This window comes from Dreissena polymorpha, chromosome 1 (genome assembly GCF_020536995.1).
Source record: "Dreissena polymorpha isolate Duluth1 chromosome 1, UMN_Dpol_1.0, whole genome shotgun sequence".
Lineage (NCBI taxonomy): Eukaryota > Metazoa > Mollusca > Bivalvia > Myida > Dreissenidae > Dreissena > Dreissena polymorpha.
In genome coordinates, this window is record NC_068355.1 from 10,437,020 (window position 1) to 10,457,751 (window position 20,732).

General features: G+C 35.7%; 1 protein-coding gene across 1 annotated transcript in view; it reads right to left on the minus strand.

Moving 5' to 3' along the window:
- Nucleotides 1-20,732, minus strand: part of LOC127870931 (twitchin-like) — a 229,367-nt gene that overhangs the window by 61,965 nt on the left and 146,670 nt on the right. Inside the window, 22 exon segments of the mRNA XM_052413522.1 lie at nucleotides 499-610; nucleotides 964-1,030; nucleotides 1,032-1,267; nucleotides 2,660-2,789; nucleotides 3,021-3,193; nucleotides 4,245-4,334; nucleotides 4,733-4,921; nucleotides 5,396-5,568; nucleotides 6,154-6,265; nucleotides 6,726-6,923; nucleotides 7,403-7,507; nucleotides 8,129-8,242; nucleotides 8,637-8,825; nucleotides 9,032-9,251; nucleotides 9,960-10,042; nucleotides 11,557-11,725; nucleotides 12,431-12,549; nucleotides 13,251-13,402; nucleotides 14,682-14,832; nucleotides 16,126-16,273; nucleotides 17,150-17,304; nucleotides 18,078-18,201. Coding sequence (XP_052269482.1) covers nucleotides 499-610; nucleotides 964-1,030; nucleotides 1,032-1,267; nucleotides 2,660-2,789; nucleotides 3,021-3,193; nucleotides 4,245-4,334; nucleotides 4,733-4,921; nucleotides 5,396-5,568; nucleotides 6,154-6,265; nucleotides 6,726-6,923; nucleotides 7,403-7,507; nucleotides 8,129-8,242; nucleotides 8,637-8,825; nucleotides 9,032-9,251; nucleotides 9,960-10,042; nucleotides 11,557-11,725; nucleotides 12,431-12,549; nucleotides 13,251-13,402; nucleotides 14,682-14,832; nucleotides 16,126-16,273; nucleotides 17,150-17,304; nucleotides 18,078-18,201 — 3,209 coding nt within the window.

Below are 20,732 nucleotides of genomic sequence, written 5' to 3' on the forward strand. Positions count from 1 at the left end.
AAGGTTGTCTGTGTAAAAAGTAGTTTTATGTTTGAACTTCAAATTAGGAAAAAGCCTATAAGCAAAATAAGCATATAAAGATTATACAATAGTTCCGAGATCAATCCATTTACGTGTTATACATAACAGGATTAATATTTGAAGTGATTCAGTCTTTAAGATTGTAAGATTGTCATTGCTCTGTTATTGAAGGTCTACAAAGTATGTTCAATTCTACAATGCAGAATTTTGCCAAATAAAAATCACATACAAAAATATATTTGGGCCATGCTCTGTGAAAAAGTGGTTTAAAGCATGTAGCGTAAAAATGTTGCCCAGATTAGCCTGTGCAGTCTGCACAGGTTAGACTGCACAGGCTAATCAGGGACAACACTTTCCGCTTTCATTGTATTTTTTGTTTAAAGAAATTTTCTTTTAGCAAAAATCCAGTTAAGGTGTAAATGGTTGTCCCTGATTAGCCTGTGCTATATGTGTATACAGAATTCACAGGTTACATACCACTGAATCTCTGGTACAGGGGTTCCTGTGACAGCGCACTCAAAGCGTGCTGTCTTCCCTTCTACTGCATGAACCTTCCGCAGGGGCTGGGTGAACTCAGGCACAACAGCGGCTGCATACATAACATTATTATAACCTTAACCATAATAAATATATGTGAAAAGACAAAATGGATAGTCAATCTCTTGCAAAATGTGTTGATACTCATTTGGGAAACAATGTGGCAGGTGTATAATAGGTGAATAATGCGTATATAAATATTCATTTGATCTCATGGCTACAAAACTGCTCTCAAATCACAAATTTAGACTCAACATTAAATACTAAACATTTAAAGAGCTTTTCCACTTTTTCTTTGTTTTCATTGGTTAAATAAACATTATGAATATTATGAATTCGGATTGACCTTCAGCATGTGTATGGCCATGACACAATCAACAAATGTTAACATTGTTTTACCCTTACCATTTGGATCCTTGATTTTAATGCTATTTGAAGCCATTGAAGGCTTGCTCAGGCCTGCCCCATTCTCATGCAAACACGCGGAACTCATATTGCCTGTCTTCAATCAAGTTCGGGATGTTCAGGATGTTTGTGATGCAAGGCTGAAGGTTGACACGCGTCCAGTCATCTTTCCCCTTCTCACGCTTATCCACCCAGTAGGCGTTGATTTTGCCGCCACCATCTGTTGCCGGCTTTGCCCAAGTGAGGCTCACAAAGTCTCCACCCACTTCCTCAACTTCTGGGACTCCGGGGGCACTTGGCACATCTGAGCAGATGTAAATAGGACATAGGTATGCGATTTGCATAATATCTGCATAACTTTTTTAAATGCTCATAACAAGGTGCAATAGCAGAAACAGATTACAGTGACTGAGAATGCAATTAATATTGCTGTTTCTTTATTCAACTTGTTTGGCACACATAAACAGTTTTATGTAAGACCCCAAATACGGGAATACTCATACTGACAAAAAATCTGTCTGGTTAATTTTTGCACTCATTGAACTACATCTTCACAATCATGGATTAAATTAAAAGAAAGGATTGCAAAAAAAATTCTCATTCCTATGAATTAATTAACTTTACCTATTGTATTTATTTTATTTACTGAAAGATCAGTAAAATACGAATTTCCCTCTCAGCATATACTAATTTCCCTATCAGTAACAGGAAATCATACAATCATATGTTAGCGAGCCTAATGAACACCTGAGTCATATACCCTAGTTACGTACCATACTGAATCTTGGCAATGTTTACCATATGTTAGCAAGCCTAATGAACAGCTGATTCATGTACTCTAGTTACGTACCATACTGCATCTTGGCAATGTTTACCATATATTAGCAAGCCTAATGAACAGCTGATTCTTGTACTCTAGTTACGTACCATACTGCATCTTGGCCATGTTTACTATTATTAGAGAGCTTAATGAACAGCTGATTCATGTACTCTAGTTACGTACGGTACTGCATCTTAGCCATGTTTACCATATATTAGCGAGCCTAATGAACAGCTGATTCATGTACTCTAGTTACGTACCATACTGCATCTTGGCCATGTTTACTATATGTTAATGAGCCTAATGAACAGCTGATTCATGTACTCTAGTTACCTACCATACTGCATCTTGGCCATGTTTACCATATGTTAGCGAGCCTAATGAACAGCTGATTCATGTACTCTAGTTACGTACCATACTGCAGCTTGGCCATGTTTACAATATGTTAGCGAGCCTAATGAACAGCTGATTCATGTACTCTAGTTACGTACCATACTGCATCTTGGCCATGCTAACCATATGTTAGCGAGCCTAATGAACAGCTGATTCATGTACTCTAGTTACCTACCATACTGCATCTTAGCAATGTTTACCATATGTTAGAGAGCCCAATGAACAGCTGATTCATGTACTCTAGTTACGTACCATACTGCATGTTGGCCATGTTTACCATATGTTAGTGAGCCTAATGAACAGCTGATTCATGTACTCTAGTTACGTACCATACTGCATCTTGGCCATGTTTACCATATGTTAGTGAGCCTAATAAACAGCTGATTCATGTACTCTAGTTACTTACCGTACTGCATCTTGGTCATGTTTACCATATGTTAGCAAGCCTAATGAACAGCTGATTCATGTACTCTAGTTACGTACCATACTGCATCTTGGCCGTGATGGGACTCTCAGCAGTAAGAGGCTTGGATTGGCCAATGTCGTTAACAGCGGATACACGGAACAGGTATTGGTTGTTTTCGTACAGGCCCTGAACATCGATGGCTGTGTCCTTTAACACGACCAAATACATGGCTGATTACTGTAAAGACGTTTACCCTTTCCACTCAGAAGCAAAGGGAAGATGGCTAAGTGCAAACAGCATAAAACCAAAACACACTGCGAGGAACTTATTATATTAATAATGTTTAATTTTTCATGATTGCATGGACTATCGCGCTATTTTCAAAATCCAAAACGCACAGGCTAAAAATATAAAGTGAAAAAAAATCACTTAACATACCTTGCACTTGGACGCCACTGTAGTCCAGTAAGGTTTGCCAAGTTCCTGTCTCTCCACATGATACCCAAGTATCTTGGCACCTCCGTCCTCACGTGGCGGTTTCCAAGACAGATGGCATGAGTTCTTTGTGATTTCCGCAACATTTAGTGGGCCTATGGGGGCGTCAGGCACACCTGAAATAGACACATTAGACATAAATTGGACAGGCGTTAAAGTTTTTGCACTGCTGAAAGTTAATTCATGTTAAAACTTGTGTGTGTGACTGATGAGCAAGTTGCTTACAACTGATTAACTTCAGCTTAATTTCATTGCTGTTTTCAGAAGCACTCTTTTGTCATGTTGAAAAATTGGCGTAGATTTGGGAAAAATTGTACCTTTACTCAGAGCTTCAGCTGATAAACTTCTTTATTTAAAACAAACTGTATAACTGCTTAACTATTTTACTTAAAATAGGAATGGCAAGAAATATAGCGCACTAGTTTATGGAAACTATAATTTTTTCTTTGAAAAAGGAATGAAATCACATGGCTTATTGTTAATTAATAACTTGCTTTGCACGACTAACAAGACATTTGTTTGTCAGAAACACTATGTCCCCTTTTGCGCCGCTTTGAAGCTATATATTTGACCTTTGACCTTGAAGGATGACCTTGACCTTGACTTTTCACCGCTTAAAATGTGCAGCTCCATGAGATATACATGCATGCCAAATATCAAGTTGCTATCTTCAATATTGCAAAAGTTATTGCAAATGGCGCAAACAGACCAACCAACCAGCCAACCAACAGACAGGGCAAAAACAATATGTCCCCCACTATAGTGGTGGGGGACATAAAAATGCCATTAGTATGCATGCCAAGAGGAAAATCTACCTCTTTTGTGGAAATTTTTCTGATGATAAACTTTAGTTTATTGTGTGTGATTTTCTTAGTTTCCCCTTAAGTACTTATTATATTCCTTTTTTCAATTCAAACTAATTTCTTTAAAATACAGAATAATACTGCATATATCTCCATAAAATTGAAAAAAAAAACTATCACAAAGTTATGTGTGTGTTTCTGAGAAATTTGACAATTTAAAAAAGCAAAAATAAAAAAGAGAAACATATTTTAAAAGGGTGTAGAATAAAAATGAATGGCACACCAAATACTTTAAACTGGCAGGCAATAGATTTTTTAAGGGTGTCTGCTGCCACTGTGTTTAAGATCAATCAGTAATGCTTACCCTGTACGTCCATTTTGAAGCCACACGATGCGTCACCACTGTCATTGGACACTTCTATCTTGTAATTGCCCGAGTCTCCCATTTCGGCATCTGAATTCATATGATGAATAATAAATATGAATATTTATGCATGATAATCCTAGAAACCTTCTTAATATTTAGAATAACTGTTTTAAGAGAAAAACATTCATAGCGAAATTGAAGTTAACATTGTCAAGGAATCAAATCGCTGAGATATCAAGGACTTAACAATATAAAATAAGTATAAATCCATTTAATAGACCAGGCTTTTGATATTTTAAAACGAATTCCATATCACATGTAGGGAAAAGATGATGGACTGACTTTGAGCAAGTAAACAAGAGAGGTAATTAAAACAAATATAATAGTGCTAAAACAAATCCTAAAGGTACATAGGCATTAAACTTCAACATTAAAAAATCCTTTCATTCAACAACAAAACATAGTTAAAATCAACAGATATTAACCTTTCAGAGCGACTGTGCAAAAGTCATCAAAGACTTGAATCTTGAATCTGTCACTATCAGGGACCTCCCGATTGTCCTTCTTGACCTTGACCTCAAACGGCCCGTCCCCACTGAGCGGAATCTTGAGTTTCCATGGTTCCCCGACCTGTAACTTCTGATCTTTGATCTCCTTGTCTATCTTCGGGGGAGCTGGAAATAGAAATAGCCTTGTAAGGAAAAAGCCTATTTATATAATGATACATTGATAATTTTGGTAATTTTGTAAATCTCCCATTGTTTATTGGCCCAACAATCATTCAAATGCTGAATGAAAGAACTGATCTCGTTAGCCCCAATCAGACACACAATTATTTATTGGTTGATAAACTTTAATTATGCTATAAATCTTTATGGTTTTAAAATTTTCTTTGCAATTGAAATGTTTATGACCAGTGAAAAAGCTTCTCACATTTAAGCTTTTATTCTATTGGTTGAATCAAAATTACGACTTAAATTGACCTGTTCATACTCAAAGGGCTAATTTTTTATTTTCAATAAATTTTACAATCATATAGTTTGTACTCTGAAGGAATTTTACAAAACATGAGCATAAACAATAAAATATCGCTGAAAATGTCCTCAACTCTTCATAAAAATGTAATTTAACATAACAAGCAAGCGTACAGGTAACTTTAAGGTCGCATGTGCAGGACTCGGTTCCCAGAGGGTTACGCAGCTCGCAGGTTATATTCCCTTTGTCGGATTCAGTCAGGTCACTCAGTGTCAACGTATACACCGGACCGTTTTCACGCATCCTACAACGGCTTGTATTGGCCAGAGGTATTCCATTCTTGTACCTGAAACAAATATTGTTGTTTGTAATTATAAACAACCTATTATTTAAAGTTGGAATATCAAACTTGGAGTAAACTGTGTATTTTCAACACTGTTTTATATGCAGTTTCATCTATTCTTTGAATTTATTTTGATGAATTATATGTAGTGTAGAAAACTGCATATATATATATTTGTATCTTTTAAATTGATTTTACCACAAAACTGTATTGGACTGGATTTTGTTTTCAACACCCCAAAAATGAAAACACTTCATGAACACATTTAAAAATTTGGTTAAAATTATAAAATTCAATCACTTAATGAATAAGTCATGGACAAGTGCTTTTTATACTAAAAGTATGGTATAACAAAAATACATTCAAAGCATGAAATGAAAAATGTTTGTGAACAAATCACAAAATCGATGCCCATTTTAAGTTTGATGTCGTTTCCAAGTGATTTATAATGGCTAAGCAATTTATCAATTTTATTTAAGGACAAGAAATATGATGGGAAATGAACCTTAATATAAGGTAGGCCTTACATTTTAAACTGATATTGTCCTTCTGTAACACCCGCTAACAAGTACCGTGTACAGTACGTACCATGTGACCTCTGGAGCAGGTTTGCCATCTGCTTCCACTGTGAACACGGCCTCTCCACCCAGTGGTGCTTTCACACCTTGGAGTTTCTTAGAGAACTCAGGAGCGTTGCCAACTGAAGAACACACCACAATTGTTTATAAAAAAATGTTTTTCTTAGATTACATGGAAAGCTATATTAGTCTGAAGAGAAACTATTCAAATGGTTTCATGGGAAAAAACATAATAACTCAAAGTGATTGTTCTCAGACTCAGGACTAATATTAAACCTCTAGGTACCAAAAATATTACCACTTAGCCATTGCAAGCTGCAATCATTCAAGCAGCTTAGAATATGTTACTTATCAAGGATCAAAATCGCAGGAGAATTATTGATATTCATATTCAGACTGCATAAAACAATCCAAGACTAAATTTTAAACATGTGCTCTAGGTCTGGTTTTCTCATGACAAATCTTTTTTATTTAATGTTGGATGTATAACAACTTAAAGAATAATCATAGCAACCCATCATGTATGAAACAAGATGACTGTGACATGAAAACACTAGACAACAATCTACTGAAAACACCAACCAATCTTCTCCTTGATCTTGATGGGTGAGCTGCAGCCGCTTGGCTCGCTCTCCCCAGCTGCATTGACGGCTTTCACGCGGAACTCCATCTCTGAATTCTCAACAAGGTCAGGGACAAGATACTTTGTGTCTATAGCCAGTGCATCATTCACCCGCTGCCACAGGTCACTGTCTTTGGGCTTCTTCTCGATAATGTATCCTGAAATCAAAATCCAGATAGTAATTGTTTGCACATATGTTACCAATATTTAATATGTAATAATGCCTTAGGGGACATACAATCATTGTTTCTCTATCCTGCACTTTATTTGCAATACACTTTTTAAATGCAAAACATTCAATACCTCAAATGTTGATGCCACTAGGATTCCTTTGAATCCTTGTTGAGACACTGCGTCTTATACATTAAACTTTCTTTTCCATACCAACCTATTATTCTCTAACTCTTTCCACTAAGAGACAAAGTGATAATGGCTATGTGCAAACAGCATAAAACCAGAACCTGTGAAGGTTTGATGCTGTTTGCTGCTCACTAGTATCTAAGGGTCGGAAATGAAGCCTTTCAAACTTGATTATTTTAAGAAAGGATTTAAATTTAACTTGATTTTCTAAAGGACTTCAAATGCTTCAAAGTGTGTTTCTGAGAGGTAAAGGGCTAAACATAAGTTGACACCCTACCTTTGATCTTGCTTCCACCATCTTTCTGTGGGGCTTCCCATTGGAGCTCTGCATAGGTGCGGCCCACGTTTGTGGCACTTGGGATACCAGGTGGGTACGGGGTAGCTGTAACAATGAACATTAAACATCCAGTATCAACATTATACACATACAATTGTGACTGAAATTCAATTTTATATTTGATTTCAACTGTTTACCCTGTTTTTTTTAAGTCAGAAATATTTTGCAATAGCTACTCTGACATTAACTTTAATGTGTTATTGATTATTTTGAGAAATTTATTTTTTCTTACTATTTTGATGTTTTTAACAGAAGGTAAATGCATATTGCATAATAACTTTTATTTTTTATAGCATACAAACGTACACAAATTTCATATTTATACACAATAATTTGCAAATTGTGCACATAATTTGTTTAAAATAGACTTCTACTGGCCCCATAACTACGCAAGTGTAATATCAAACAACTAAAAAAAGCAAAAAAAAGGACCAAAAAGAGCTTGTGTGACTATTGAGCCTAGGTTTCCATTGGTTGAAAGTAACAAAATAAATTTAAGAATTAGCTAAAGAATGTTTCTAATCATATTAACCAGGTAAACAAACATTCAATTCCATTGGTTGAAAGCGCAATATTAAGACTTTAGCTCAAGGACTATTCTTATATTTGTCCCTGATATTATCTATAGAAACATGTTTTCATAACCACATATTGATAGCTACATACTGTATTTTGGTTTGCAGAGGACTGGTCCAGATGATCTGCAGGGTTCACTGAGTCCGGCAGCGTTCTTAGCTCGAACTCTGAACTCATATTCTGTACCCTTCTCCAGTCCTTCCACTGGTGACAGATAATATTTCATTTGTCAATATCATACCAAACTCTGTAATCACTTCTGTCAACTATTTCTGCTAATGGCTAGAAGAGTTGGAAGCATTTAAAATACAAGTATTTGAAAATAGGAAATATATGAATACTTCATTTCACTGTATCTCCTTTTTCATACCACTATTACTTGTACACGTTACCTCTAGAGTTAATCATTTTAATGGTTATCTATCCACACAAACAGTCCTATGTATTTGCAAAGAACTGGGAGCAAATGAAAATAACTTGCAGCAATAAGCATTTGAGGTATATATTTATAATGCGAACCCTAATCAAATTTTATGCCAGCTGTTTGAATAAATTAGTAACAACCATCAACTCTGAATAACAATATATAAATACTGACCTTTAGTCTTGGTGTCGACACAAGGGAATTCACTGGCCGGCTTCCAGCGATTGCTGTCTGCTTCCTTGACTTCCACCACATATCCAACAATCTTCTTACCGCCGTCGTTCTTCGGCTTTTCCCAGCTCAGTGTGACATTATCAGAATCAACATCATCAACTTTGAGGTTGGAAGGTGCATCAGGTATAGCTGTAAAACAGAACATTTAAAATTATACATTTGTAACATTTTTTTAATTTCAAGGCGAAATATGTACACATCAACTCACTCCATTGATGACGAGCAAATAATTGCATTAATAAAAATGATTGTCTTCACATATTATTTTGAAACTCAAAAAATGAAAGCCTGAAGCGTGACATATGCTAATAAGCACACAATTATCATGCACTCACTCCATGGATGCTGAGCCACCACCGTGTCTCGCATCTCAATTGGTTCACCGACTCCGTGCTCATTCTCAGCGGATATCCGGAACTTGTACTCGTGACCTTCAGACAGGTTGAGCACCTCATAGCTGGTGCCTCGGACAAACTTGCTGCACGTGACCCAGTCACCTGTTCGTAGGTCCATACGCTCCACAACATAATTTGATATTGGGCTTCCTCCGTCATCCTGATATAGAAAATAGCAACCAGTAAATTTCACTTCATAAATGTTTGAACTACATAAAAAATAAATCAGTCTATTAGAGATATCAATTAACTACTTAAGAAACCGCAATCTTGAAATATTTAAAGTAGCAGTCCATTTTCATAAGTAAGCATTTAAACGTCACACTCAAAGACAAATATACTTCTTTAAACTGAATGTATTCCCATAATGTTAAAAAGAGGGGTAATAACGTGACAAACAAGATGGCGACAGCTATGCAGAGACAGGTATTTTTTGCCATTTTATTTTTGCTTGTATGAATTGTTAAAATTCACTCACTTTCTAGCCATATCAGCAAAGAAGGTGATTAGCATCTTTTTCATATTTATATTCACTCTCTATCTCAACTATACTCGCAGTGAATTTTCTTAGCGGGAGCTCAAATTTTGTGACTCGCTAAGAAATATTGCAGCAAGTTAAGTCACAATTTAAAACGAATATTAATATGATATGAACGCTCATCACTTTCTTTCCAATAGGGCTGGAAAGTGAGCAGCATTTAAACAATCAATAAAAGTAATAGAAAGGCGAAAAACGGTCGCGGCCTGGAGGTCGTCATCTTGTTTGTCATGGATTAGCCCTCTTTAAAGGTTGAAAGAAAAACGCATACTCCAATGTGTTCTGGAGGATATAAAAACCTATAATGCATGTTTAAATCTTTTCTCATACCTTTGGAGGATTCCACGTGAGGACACAGCTGTCTGGCGTGATGTTACTGGCCGTGATCGGACCCTCAGGCTTTCCAGGAGCATCTGGGAAAAATGAAAACATTAATATTAGCCTTGTTCTGGGGAAACTGTGCTTGATGCGTAAAGTATCCAAGATTAGCCTGTGCAGTCTGGTCAGGAACAGTAAAGTATCCAAGATAAGCCTGTGCAGTCTGGTCAGGAACAGTAAAGTATCCAAGATTAGCCTGTGCAGTCTGGTCAGGAACAGTAAAGTATCCAAGATTAGCCTGTGCAGTCTGGTCAGGAACAGTAAAGTATCCAAGATAAGCCTGTGCAGTCTGGTCAGGAACAGTTAAAGTATCCAAGATTAGCCTGTGCAGTCTGGTCAGGAACAGTAAAGTATCCAAGATTAGCCTTTGCAGTCTGGTCAGGAACAGTAAAGTATCCAAGATAAGCCTGTGCAGTCTAAAGTATCCAAGATTAGCCTGTGCAGTCTGGTCGGAACAGTAAGTATCCAAGATAGCCTGTGCAGTCTGGTCAGGAACAGTAAAGTATCCAAGATTAGCCTGTGCAGGTCTGGGTCAGGAACAGTAAAGTATCCAAAGATAAGCCTGTGCAGTCTGGTCAGGAAACGTAAAGTAGCCAAGATTAGCCTGTGCAGGTCTGGTCGGAAGCAGTAAAGTATCCAAGATTAGCCTGTGCAGTCTGGTCAGGAACATAAAGGTATCCAAGGATTAGCCTGTGCAGTCTGTCAGAACAGTAAAGTATCCAAGATTAGCCTGTGCAGGTCTGGTCCAGTCAGGAACAGTAAAGTATCCAAGATTAGCCTGTGCAGTCTGGTCAGGAACAGTAAAGTATCCAAGATTAGCCTGTGCAGTCTGGTCAGGAACACAGCTTTCCAAATTTAAGGAATTTTTCATTTAAAGGCAGTCTCATCTAAGAAAAACATTTAAAGCAGAAACTGTCCTCCCTGATAAGCCTGTGCGGATGACACTTTGCGCAATGCATTAAGCCCAGTTTCCCAAAACGGGTCTTATATGCAAGAAACCCAGCTAAACAACCTCCATGCCACAACTGGAATTGAAAAAAGGATCTCCTTGTTCCATGGCAGATGCTCTACCACACTGTTAATCAAGCTAGCTGATACAGCAAGGTAATGTGAGGGATTCTTATACTATGTGACTGTGTATAAAAGTAGAAATAGTCTCATCTTTAAGCAATACAAATGGTATCATGGTCGACATGGCATAAAATATAATGACCAATGGTAATCCTTGGATTTATACAACCAAAAACTCACTTTCTGCTATCAATACCTCTCTTCTTCAAAATTCAACAAACTTTTAAGTTATGTATATTTCCATCTCTGGATAACAAGTTCTTTTCTTACATGCGGTAAACAAGCAGAAACGCACTTGTAAACCAGAGGTGGTGATATGAAAATACTAATAATTAAACTTCATATCGATAAAAATTTACTTACTCATATGTTTAATAAAACTATTGTCTATCATATTTGACAAATCATGCAGAAACAAAACTGAACTTTTCCATTGTCATTCCAAACAAATAAATAAGGAAGGGGTTTCTATTCTTACCGACAACTTTGACGTTAAATGAGACAGTGTCGAAGCCAAGCTCGTTGCGCATGACAAGGTTGTATTTTCCCGAGTCGGTGGGTTCTGCACAGAGGTTGTCCAGGGTGATGGTACCCAGTTTGTTGTCAAAGGCAACGCGACCCGGCTCAGCACGTACACCTAGACCATTCTGAAATTTATAGTGGTAGATACTCATTAAAGATTTTTATCACATTCTATACCCTGTTTCCCATGTAATATAACCATTACGAATATTTTTATCTTACACATGGGTAATATACTTTTTAAGCGTTTTTATTGGCTTAGTTTTCGTTCCATTGAACAATTTCATTTTGTTATCTTGCTGAAATGACGTTGAAACGTCAAATGACGTCACGAAATGTAAACAACATTCGGGATTTATCATTATGTTTTTGTAAATATTTATTTAATTTGCTGATTTAAAAGCATTTGATAAAAAAGATCTGACACTCGTCTAGAAAATTCGCCAAAGCCTCGCTTACTAACAAAATTCCTGAACTCGTTTAGTTAAATATGCTATGATATGACAACTCATGCCAGATCCTATAAGTCTGAGCTTTCGATTTATCATTCCTATTTTTATATGTGTTGAACACATACTTTTTAATTTTAAATGATTAAAATGGTTAAAAAATAATGTACATTTTTTAAGCCTATTAAATGCAAGTTGAATGCAACAGGGGTAAAATAACAATTTCATACAAATGCAAATGTTTTTACTATCTTTTTGTAATTAAAAAAAAAAAAGTACTACTGATGTCTATCAGTAGTTGACTTGAAAAAAAAATCTTCATTGAAAATCTTTAGTACTTAACACAAAATAAGTTAATTCAATATTGCAACAAATTCCTACATTTGTCCAGTCCACAGTGGGTATGGGTCTCCCATTGTATGGAACAGAAATCTTGAACGGCTTGCCACGCTTTGCAATCACGTCTCGTGGAATGAAGTCAGGACTGATCTTAGGAGCACCTGAACGAAATAAAACATTTTTAATATACTTCTTTTATTCAAATGAATATTTATAAGCTCTAAAGAAGAACACATTTTCAGGTTTTACCAGGCTCAAATTGTTTGTAGAAAAATTTGTCCACGCTTTTGCATTCTTATCGTTTTTGCAGAGTTAATGGTTTTTACAATTTTATAGGAAAGTTTTGGCCACTATATTGTTTTAAGTTAAATGCTTCAATGTGTACCCACTTACTAATTTTGTCAAGTCAGGCAAGGAACCTCTGATTTTACTTGTCAAAACTTTAAATAACATGATGATTTATCCCCTTTATCCTATATATTACTTCAATGTTATATATTTACTCTGATCCTAAATTCTGCATTAATGTTGCATACCATTGTTTAATTTGTCTGAAAATAACTAATGTTAACATTATGCTGGCGTTTATATAATAAAGTAGTCCAAAGGTGTATATACAAATGTTGTGTATCATTCTTGATACAATATATATGCTTAATTGCCTCTACATTGCAAATAATATTCAGTGATATTCATATTTCATCCATGATAATAGAGAGCAAGATTTAAAGTTTGACATTACCTCATTTTTCCTTTGAAGAATTTTCATGATAATTAATTTACTGCTTGTGCATAAAACATATTTGCAAATGTTAACATATGTTATTGCAGATTTTATAATATTAAAGAAAGACATTCTTACATGGTGGAGGCTGAGCCTTAATAGGTGCTGTGGTCTCTGCAAAGTCTCCGGTGCCAGCGTTGTTGACCCCAGCGACCCTGAAATCGTACTCCTTCCCCTCCTGGAGCCCCTTGACAGTGAACTCTGTTTCGGGAATATCTGCAAAGCTGCACCTGAAAAATAAAATGTTTTGTGATTTGACTTTAAAAATATTTCCTAGGTGCTAGCTACATAAATGTAATATCTTTGAAGTTTCTGACAAAAGCTTTTCTTGAAGAAAGAAGTGCACATGACAAATAAGTCATTTACAAGGTTTTATGCCATCAACATAATTTCTTCATTTTTTTTCTCCTTCAATTTTTTGTTCATTTTTATTTTTTTTATGTCTTGTTATCTGTTTCTTACTGGGATAAAACAAGTAGATCAAAAACATATACTGCATCTTATAAGATGATTGGAGAAAAGTTCGTTTTCAACTTAAAGAACATTTTGACTCTTTTTTTATCATTTTTTTTTAATTTGAGTTAAAGTTTGAAGTCATTAAGTAACTAAGGGTATCAAGTTTACAGATTTTTCTAAACGTTTAAACAGAATTAAATAAACGAAACGGTATCATTTAAACGGTATCCCTATGGCCGTTTTGAAAGCATCGCATTTCCGAACTGACAGTAGTAACTATTTCCGGAAGTTATATTCAGTGCATATCCGATTTGCGCAATGACGTCATATTAAAACCAACTGTTCTCGTCGTTGTCAAACAATTGGGTTACACTTTGTCAACTTACATGTCGTAATATTTTGTAACAAAGACGAACATTTAACCTTTTCTTTTCCGCATACTTCAATTTTAGTGAAAAAAAGTAACAATATTGAGATTTTTTCCGCGACCTTTCTCGTTTGCCATATCCCTAAAGATGAATGCCGATGAAGAAACAGCGGGAAAATTTCCTCATGCACTTTGTGCCAAAGCGCGTCGAAAGTTCATGACAAATCGGGGAATGCTTATGAAACAAATGGTGGGAAAATTTTCTCAAGCACTTCATGCCGCCGCGTTAAATATTCAAAATGTCTAGTCCGTACAAGGTGTAATGTTATGTTTACAGTATTGTCAATAAGGGCCATCTGGCGCACGTGATACACATTTGGATCTTTTTCAGCAGCTGTAAATAAGCTTTGCAACGTCGTAACATAATGAACTAAGATGAATTCTATTGAAATTGACTGTCGTTTAAAGGTTTACTGTTTTTGTAAACGATTTTGAGCAAAACACGAAACACAAACGTCTAAATGTTTAAACGTGATACCCTCAACAGTAACCAGTCAGGTTTCCTTTAAAATCACATGCCCCTTGTTGCCAATTGTGTTCTAAATTTCATCAATCATACATTTGAAATAGGCTGAATTTTCTTGAACACCAAAAATAAAAACATCTTCAGAAAGTTCTGAGATTACTTTGACCACTTATTGTCCCCTTTCTCCTTCTTCTCCAGGACGTATCCTGTGACAGGGTTGCCGCCATCCTTCTTTGGTGGGGTCCATTGCAGGGTGATGCTGTCCTCCGTCGTAGTCTTGCACTTCGGCGTGCCTGGAGCGCCTGGCTTGTCTGGACAAGCAAAGTCAAAGCATGGTCAGACATATGAACATAATTATTTGTTAGCCCCATTGGTGCAAAAAGGTACCCTGTGCCTTTTTATTTCAAATGTCACATGGTACCTTTTTATTTCAAATGTCACATGGTACCTTTTTATTTCAAATGTCACATGGTACCTTTTTATTTCAAATGTCACATGGTACCTTTTTATTTCAAATGTCACATGGTACCTTTTTATTTCAAATGTCACATGGTACCTTTTTATTTCAAATGTCACATGGTACCTTTTTGCAGCCAGGGGTCTATATGAGCCGTAGTCGGGGACAACTGGACTAAATGCATGTGCATAAAAGATCAACCTGATAAGCTTGTCCCAACTGCACAAGCTAGTGGAAGACTCAACACACATGCATTAAGCCCAGTTTTCCCCAAACAATTTCAAGAGAACATTAAGTGATTAGAAAGATTAAAAATAGTGTACACACACTGTAAGGAATGTGAATGTTTCTGTTATTATTATGTAAGTTGCAGGTAAGGGTTTTCGATTAAAGTACATAATCCTATTATTTCAAAGCTTGGAAAGAACAAAAACATTGCAGGGATTTACTTGTAAGAATTACATAAGGAGTAAAGTATTCATCTAATGTTCAAGTATTTTTAATGGAGTCAAATAAAACTTAAAGCATTGTCAGAAATATGAACATTCTGGTGATATAGTGACTTAATGGGATTTCCTCTTTACCAAAATACTAACTATCAATGCTAGAAGATTATGAAACGTTTTACAATAAAATTTATTTATAACCTGTTGAATTTTTCTTAACAATACAAACAGTAGGACTGTTATTGTTTTCACTGGTATTGTTATTTTTTTTAGATCAACTGATGTAGGCTATTATTAAATTGTTATGATTACAATGTTTACTGCAGACGCTGAAGATTCAAAGCTGCAAATATTGTAAGAAAAACTTAAAGCTATTGACAATTCGAGCTTGTAATTAGTTATTTCCAAGTCCAATCCATGTAACTAATACATGACTTTACCCTTTCCCACTTAGAAGCAAAGTGAAAACGGCTATGTGCAACCAGCATAAAACCAGAACAGCCTGCAAGTAACTCACAGTCTGTTCACTCGCAGTCTGTTCAGGTTTTATGCAGTTTGCTGCTCATCAGTATCTAAGATGAAGACTTTAGAACTTAAATTTAGTAAGAAAGGTATTTAATTAAATTTAACTTTCAATGGGACTACAGATGCCTCAAAATACGGATCTAAGTGGGAAAGGGTAAAAGCATAATATTCCTTACCATAGGGCAGCTTAGCGAATATGGGCGTGTCAGTCACGAGCGGCTCACTGACCCCGTTGGAGTTTTCTGCCATTACGCGGAACTCATACTCCTCGCCAGGCTCCAGGTTACGCACCTCGGTGATTGGTGTCGAGACAAACCCTCCCACCTGAATATAGGGAGGTACATATATGTCTTGTTCTGAGAAAACAGGGCTTAATGCATGTGCGTAAAGTGTCATCCCAGATTAGCCTGTGCAGTCTGAACAGGCTAATCAGGGACAACACTTAACGCCTAAACTTGATTTTCGGTAAGGAGCGACTTCCATGAAACTAAAAATACCATGAAAGCGGAAAGTGTCGTCCCTGATTAGCCTGTGCAAACGGCACAGGCTAATCTGGGACGACAATTTACGCACATGCATTAAGCCCAGTTTTCTCAGAACGCGGCTCATATATGTGACAATATAGCAAACGGGTACAGAATAAGTAAACACATCATTATAAAACAGAGGACACATATGGACCTTTGTTTCTCCATTGGGTGACACTGCAATAATTTATTTTAAAAAACCCAGTCATGAAGAAATGTTTGTAACCGACATTGCAACTATTGTGAACAAAGCATCGTGTACAGATTTATAAAATATAATTATTATAAGGTCCCTATGAGTGAGTCAATAAGATTGAATCACAAAAAAACAACATGCTCTGAATTTTTAATTACATTCAAGTTTCACTCATTTTTCTTACAATAAAGATTACTGGTATTAAATGTAATTTTTAACTGAAAAAGAGATGCAACAATATTATTTAAACCTTTGCATGCTGGGAAATTTGTCGTCTGCAAAAATGTTGTCTGCTAAATGTCTAAAATTAGCATTTTCTTTGATTTTTTTCAAAGAAAAAAACTATCAGAATAGCAAACAGTTTGGATCCTCATGAGACGCCACCTTCTGTGGCGTCTCATCTGGATCCAAACTGTTTGCAAAGGCCTTTCAAATTCGGTTCCAGCACTGAAAGAGTTAAAATATCTCAGTTTATACCTTAGACCACTTGGGGTCTCCCTTCTTCTTCTTCTCCACGATGTAGCGACTAACGCGCTCTCCGCCATCGTCCTTTGGTGGTTTCCATGACAGCGTGAGGGACTCACCTCGGATGTCTGTGGCTTCTAGCGGTCCTTCTGGCTTGCCGGGCTTGTCTGATATAGACAAGGTTTGCATTTCATGGCAAGTTAATATTCCAATATACTTTCACGAAAAGGTTTCATTTTTAGCAGTTCAGTTCCAATACATTTACAATTTCTGTAATCACTTTTTAAACATTGTTCTTCTTATCCTGAACAAAAAGCATTGAATTGCATTGGTGCTTGAATTCTGTTGGTTTTTTTCAATGCAATCTAAGGTAGCTGTGCCTTTCGATTTTTTATTTCATTTTCAAATCAATTAATAATCATTTTCAGCCTCAACCACAAAATATTGTCACATTGCACAAATTAAAGAAGATTTTGTTAAAAGAGAGCCATGAAAACAACAGACATATATCCAGTATGATGTCACCAAGTATTGGTTTGTTTTGGTGTTTTAATTTCCCTTTTCAAAAATTGTGAATTCAAAAATATTTAAAGAGAGACTAAGAACACAATAAGAACAGTTACGTCATGAATAACCCATGCTTTGAACTTCAGAAATGTAAATAAAGTAATGTAATAATCATAATGGGAATTTTTTATTTTTTTATTTTTTAGCCAATAAACAACTTAGATGCATGTCTTAAATAAAACTTGTTGCTAATGCCCTTGTTGTTAAAAATGTTATACATAAGAACTGCATACATGTATCTTTGTTTATTGACAACAGAAGTTAAGAACAATGTTTAATTGAAGTAAAAAAAGGTTTAAGTCCACTAATACTCCTACTTGATTGCAATACCCAAACCAGTGCTTAACTGTTAAATGAAGTGGAGTTCACCTACCTAAAACAGTAACATTGAGGCTGCCCACCCCAGTTCCAGATGGATTCTTCAGCTCAAGTTTGTACCGGCCTGTGTCAGATCGTTCGGCCTTGGACGTCGTCAACAGCACCACATCTTTCTCGAGCTTGAGAGAAAATATTTACAATAATGTTTAATCTCAATGTTGGAAAAATTGAATAAAATTGCTATGAAAGTAATACATACTTGCCATACAACCTTATTTCTGTGAGACATTAAATTGTGAAATGTTTGTCCTGACATTTCTACACTAGGCCATTATTTCTCGACATTAGTTACAAAACAATGCCTGTTTTTATTACTTTATTGTAGATGCTAGTTCTATTAGTTTGCATTATAAGTCACACTTCAAGCTATGTTTTGTCAAAACTTATCACCTGTTGCTTTGTTATGCTTCCATTAAAATTATTTAAATTGTCAATGTCACTATTTCAAGAGATGAATTTGTATTGCAATGTGGCTACATGTACTGAGAAATTTGACGTGTTTCTGTGATTTATGGCCAATTTAAGCTGAAACCCATTACTACTATCTAACCAAGGTTTAAATAAGCAGTTGCCATCCATTAAGTAATTTTATTACAGTGTAGACCAATGCATGCTTATTAAGATTTACTCAACTTTTGCCAGATTTTCAGAACATGTTGTTTTAAATCTAAATTGAAATTAATTGTTGATTTTTACTCTGTTGCCCCATCAATGTTTGTGTAATGTGAAATTTTCAAACAAACAATTATAAATTGTATTGGTGGGCATATATAGAACTGTAAACAAAAACTCAAAACACTTTTAAATATGGAAAAAATACAACATTTTAATATTTTAATACGGAAAACATTTAATGGCATTCATACTCCACGTCTTTTTATTACAATCCTTTTTTCACTATTTAGTATTTTAATAAATGCCATTGTATGTCTACACACTGGTGCAAAATATGATGTATAATAAAGAAAACAAGAGTTCCGCGGTCCGAGACATATGCCCCCCAAACGTGGCCTTGACCGTTATCTTGACCTTTGGCCCATTGACCTGAAAATCAATAGGGGTCATCTGCCAGTTATGATCAATGTACCTATGAAGTTTCATGATTCTAGGCCTAAGCGTTCTTCAGTTATCATCCGGAAACCATTTGGTGAACAGACCAACTGACCGACCGACAGACCAACATGTGCAAAACAATATACCCCCTCTTCTTCAAAGGGGGGCATAATAAGAGGCAGTAATTATTATAAACTTAAAATAATTCTGAACACAAAAGGGTTGTTTGAGCACCAATGAAAAAGGCTCAATTATGGCAGTTAAAATTGAAACATAAAATATGTGGGCGAGTTTTATTAAATAAAATAGACTGCATGGGAAAGTATAGTGGACTATGAAATAAAATAGACTGCATTGGAAAGTATGGTGGACTATCAAATAAAATAGACTGTGTGGGAAAGTATTGAGTATTGTGGGCTATGAAATAAAATAGACTGTGCGGGAAAGTATTGAGGATATCAAATAAAATAGACTGTGTGAGAAAGTATTGTGGACTATGAAATAAAATAGACTGCGTAGGAAAGTATTGTGGACAATGAAATAAAATAGACTGCATAGGAAAGTATTGTGGACAATGAAATAAAATAGACTGTGTGGGAAAGTATTGTGGACTATGAAATAAAATAGACTGCGTAGGAAAGTATTGTGGACTATGATATAAAATAGACTGCATGGGAAAGTATGGTGGACTATCAAATAAAATAGACTGCAAGGGAAAGTATTGTGGACTATTAAATAAAATAGAGCTCGTGGGAAAGTATTGTGGACTATTAAATAAAATAGAGCTCGTGGGAAAGTATTGTGAACTATGCAGGGTTCATACAGATTTTCTCCAATGAAATTCAAGCACTTTTAAGCACTTTTCAAGGGAAAAAAATCCAAATTCAAGCACTTTTTTAGTCCGACCTACTGAAAACTGTATTTTATTCTGTGTCAAATACTGACAACATTTTCGCTAAATTGGTATCTTCTTGCTTAACATTCCATGTGACTTACAACAGTCTGCACTACCCTGCTACAGTAACAATTGTTAAATCAAAAGTAAGATATTTCATTATGATATAGTATTTGACCAAAAGCATTACACATACCAAAACAAAACCTGTTATTTGTATTGAATATGTATTCTAAATGTTCTAAATGCACTTGTCTGGTGGTTTTTCAACGCCGATTCCCCCATACTAGCGATCTCTATATCTGTTCTGCATACTTTACAAGATGCTTTGACTTTAGAATCAGCGTTGCCAACACCCTAAGGGTACTTCAAAAGCCACCCTTTCTGAAAAATGCACTTATTCGCTGGCATATTTTAACTTGTCAGCACTGTAATGGCATAATGCATGCAAAAAAAACCAAAGTAGACCAATTGGCGGAAGATTAGTAGTAGTTGCCTCCCTTACGGTCTAAAACCAGTACCGATCCAGTACTTGCCAGTATGAACAGATCAGAACCGTCATAAATCGTGAAAAAAAACCTACGACTACGGACTCATGGAAAAGATATGAAATTATATATTTTTACCCTTGGTACGTTTGTCAAGCACTTTTGAAGCCCAAAAAAGCACTTTTTAAGCATTTTAAAGTTTTTTATATGCAAA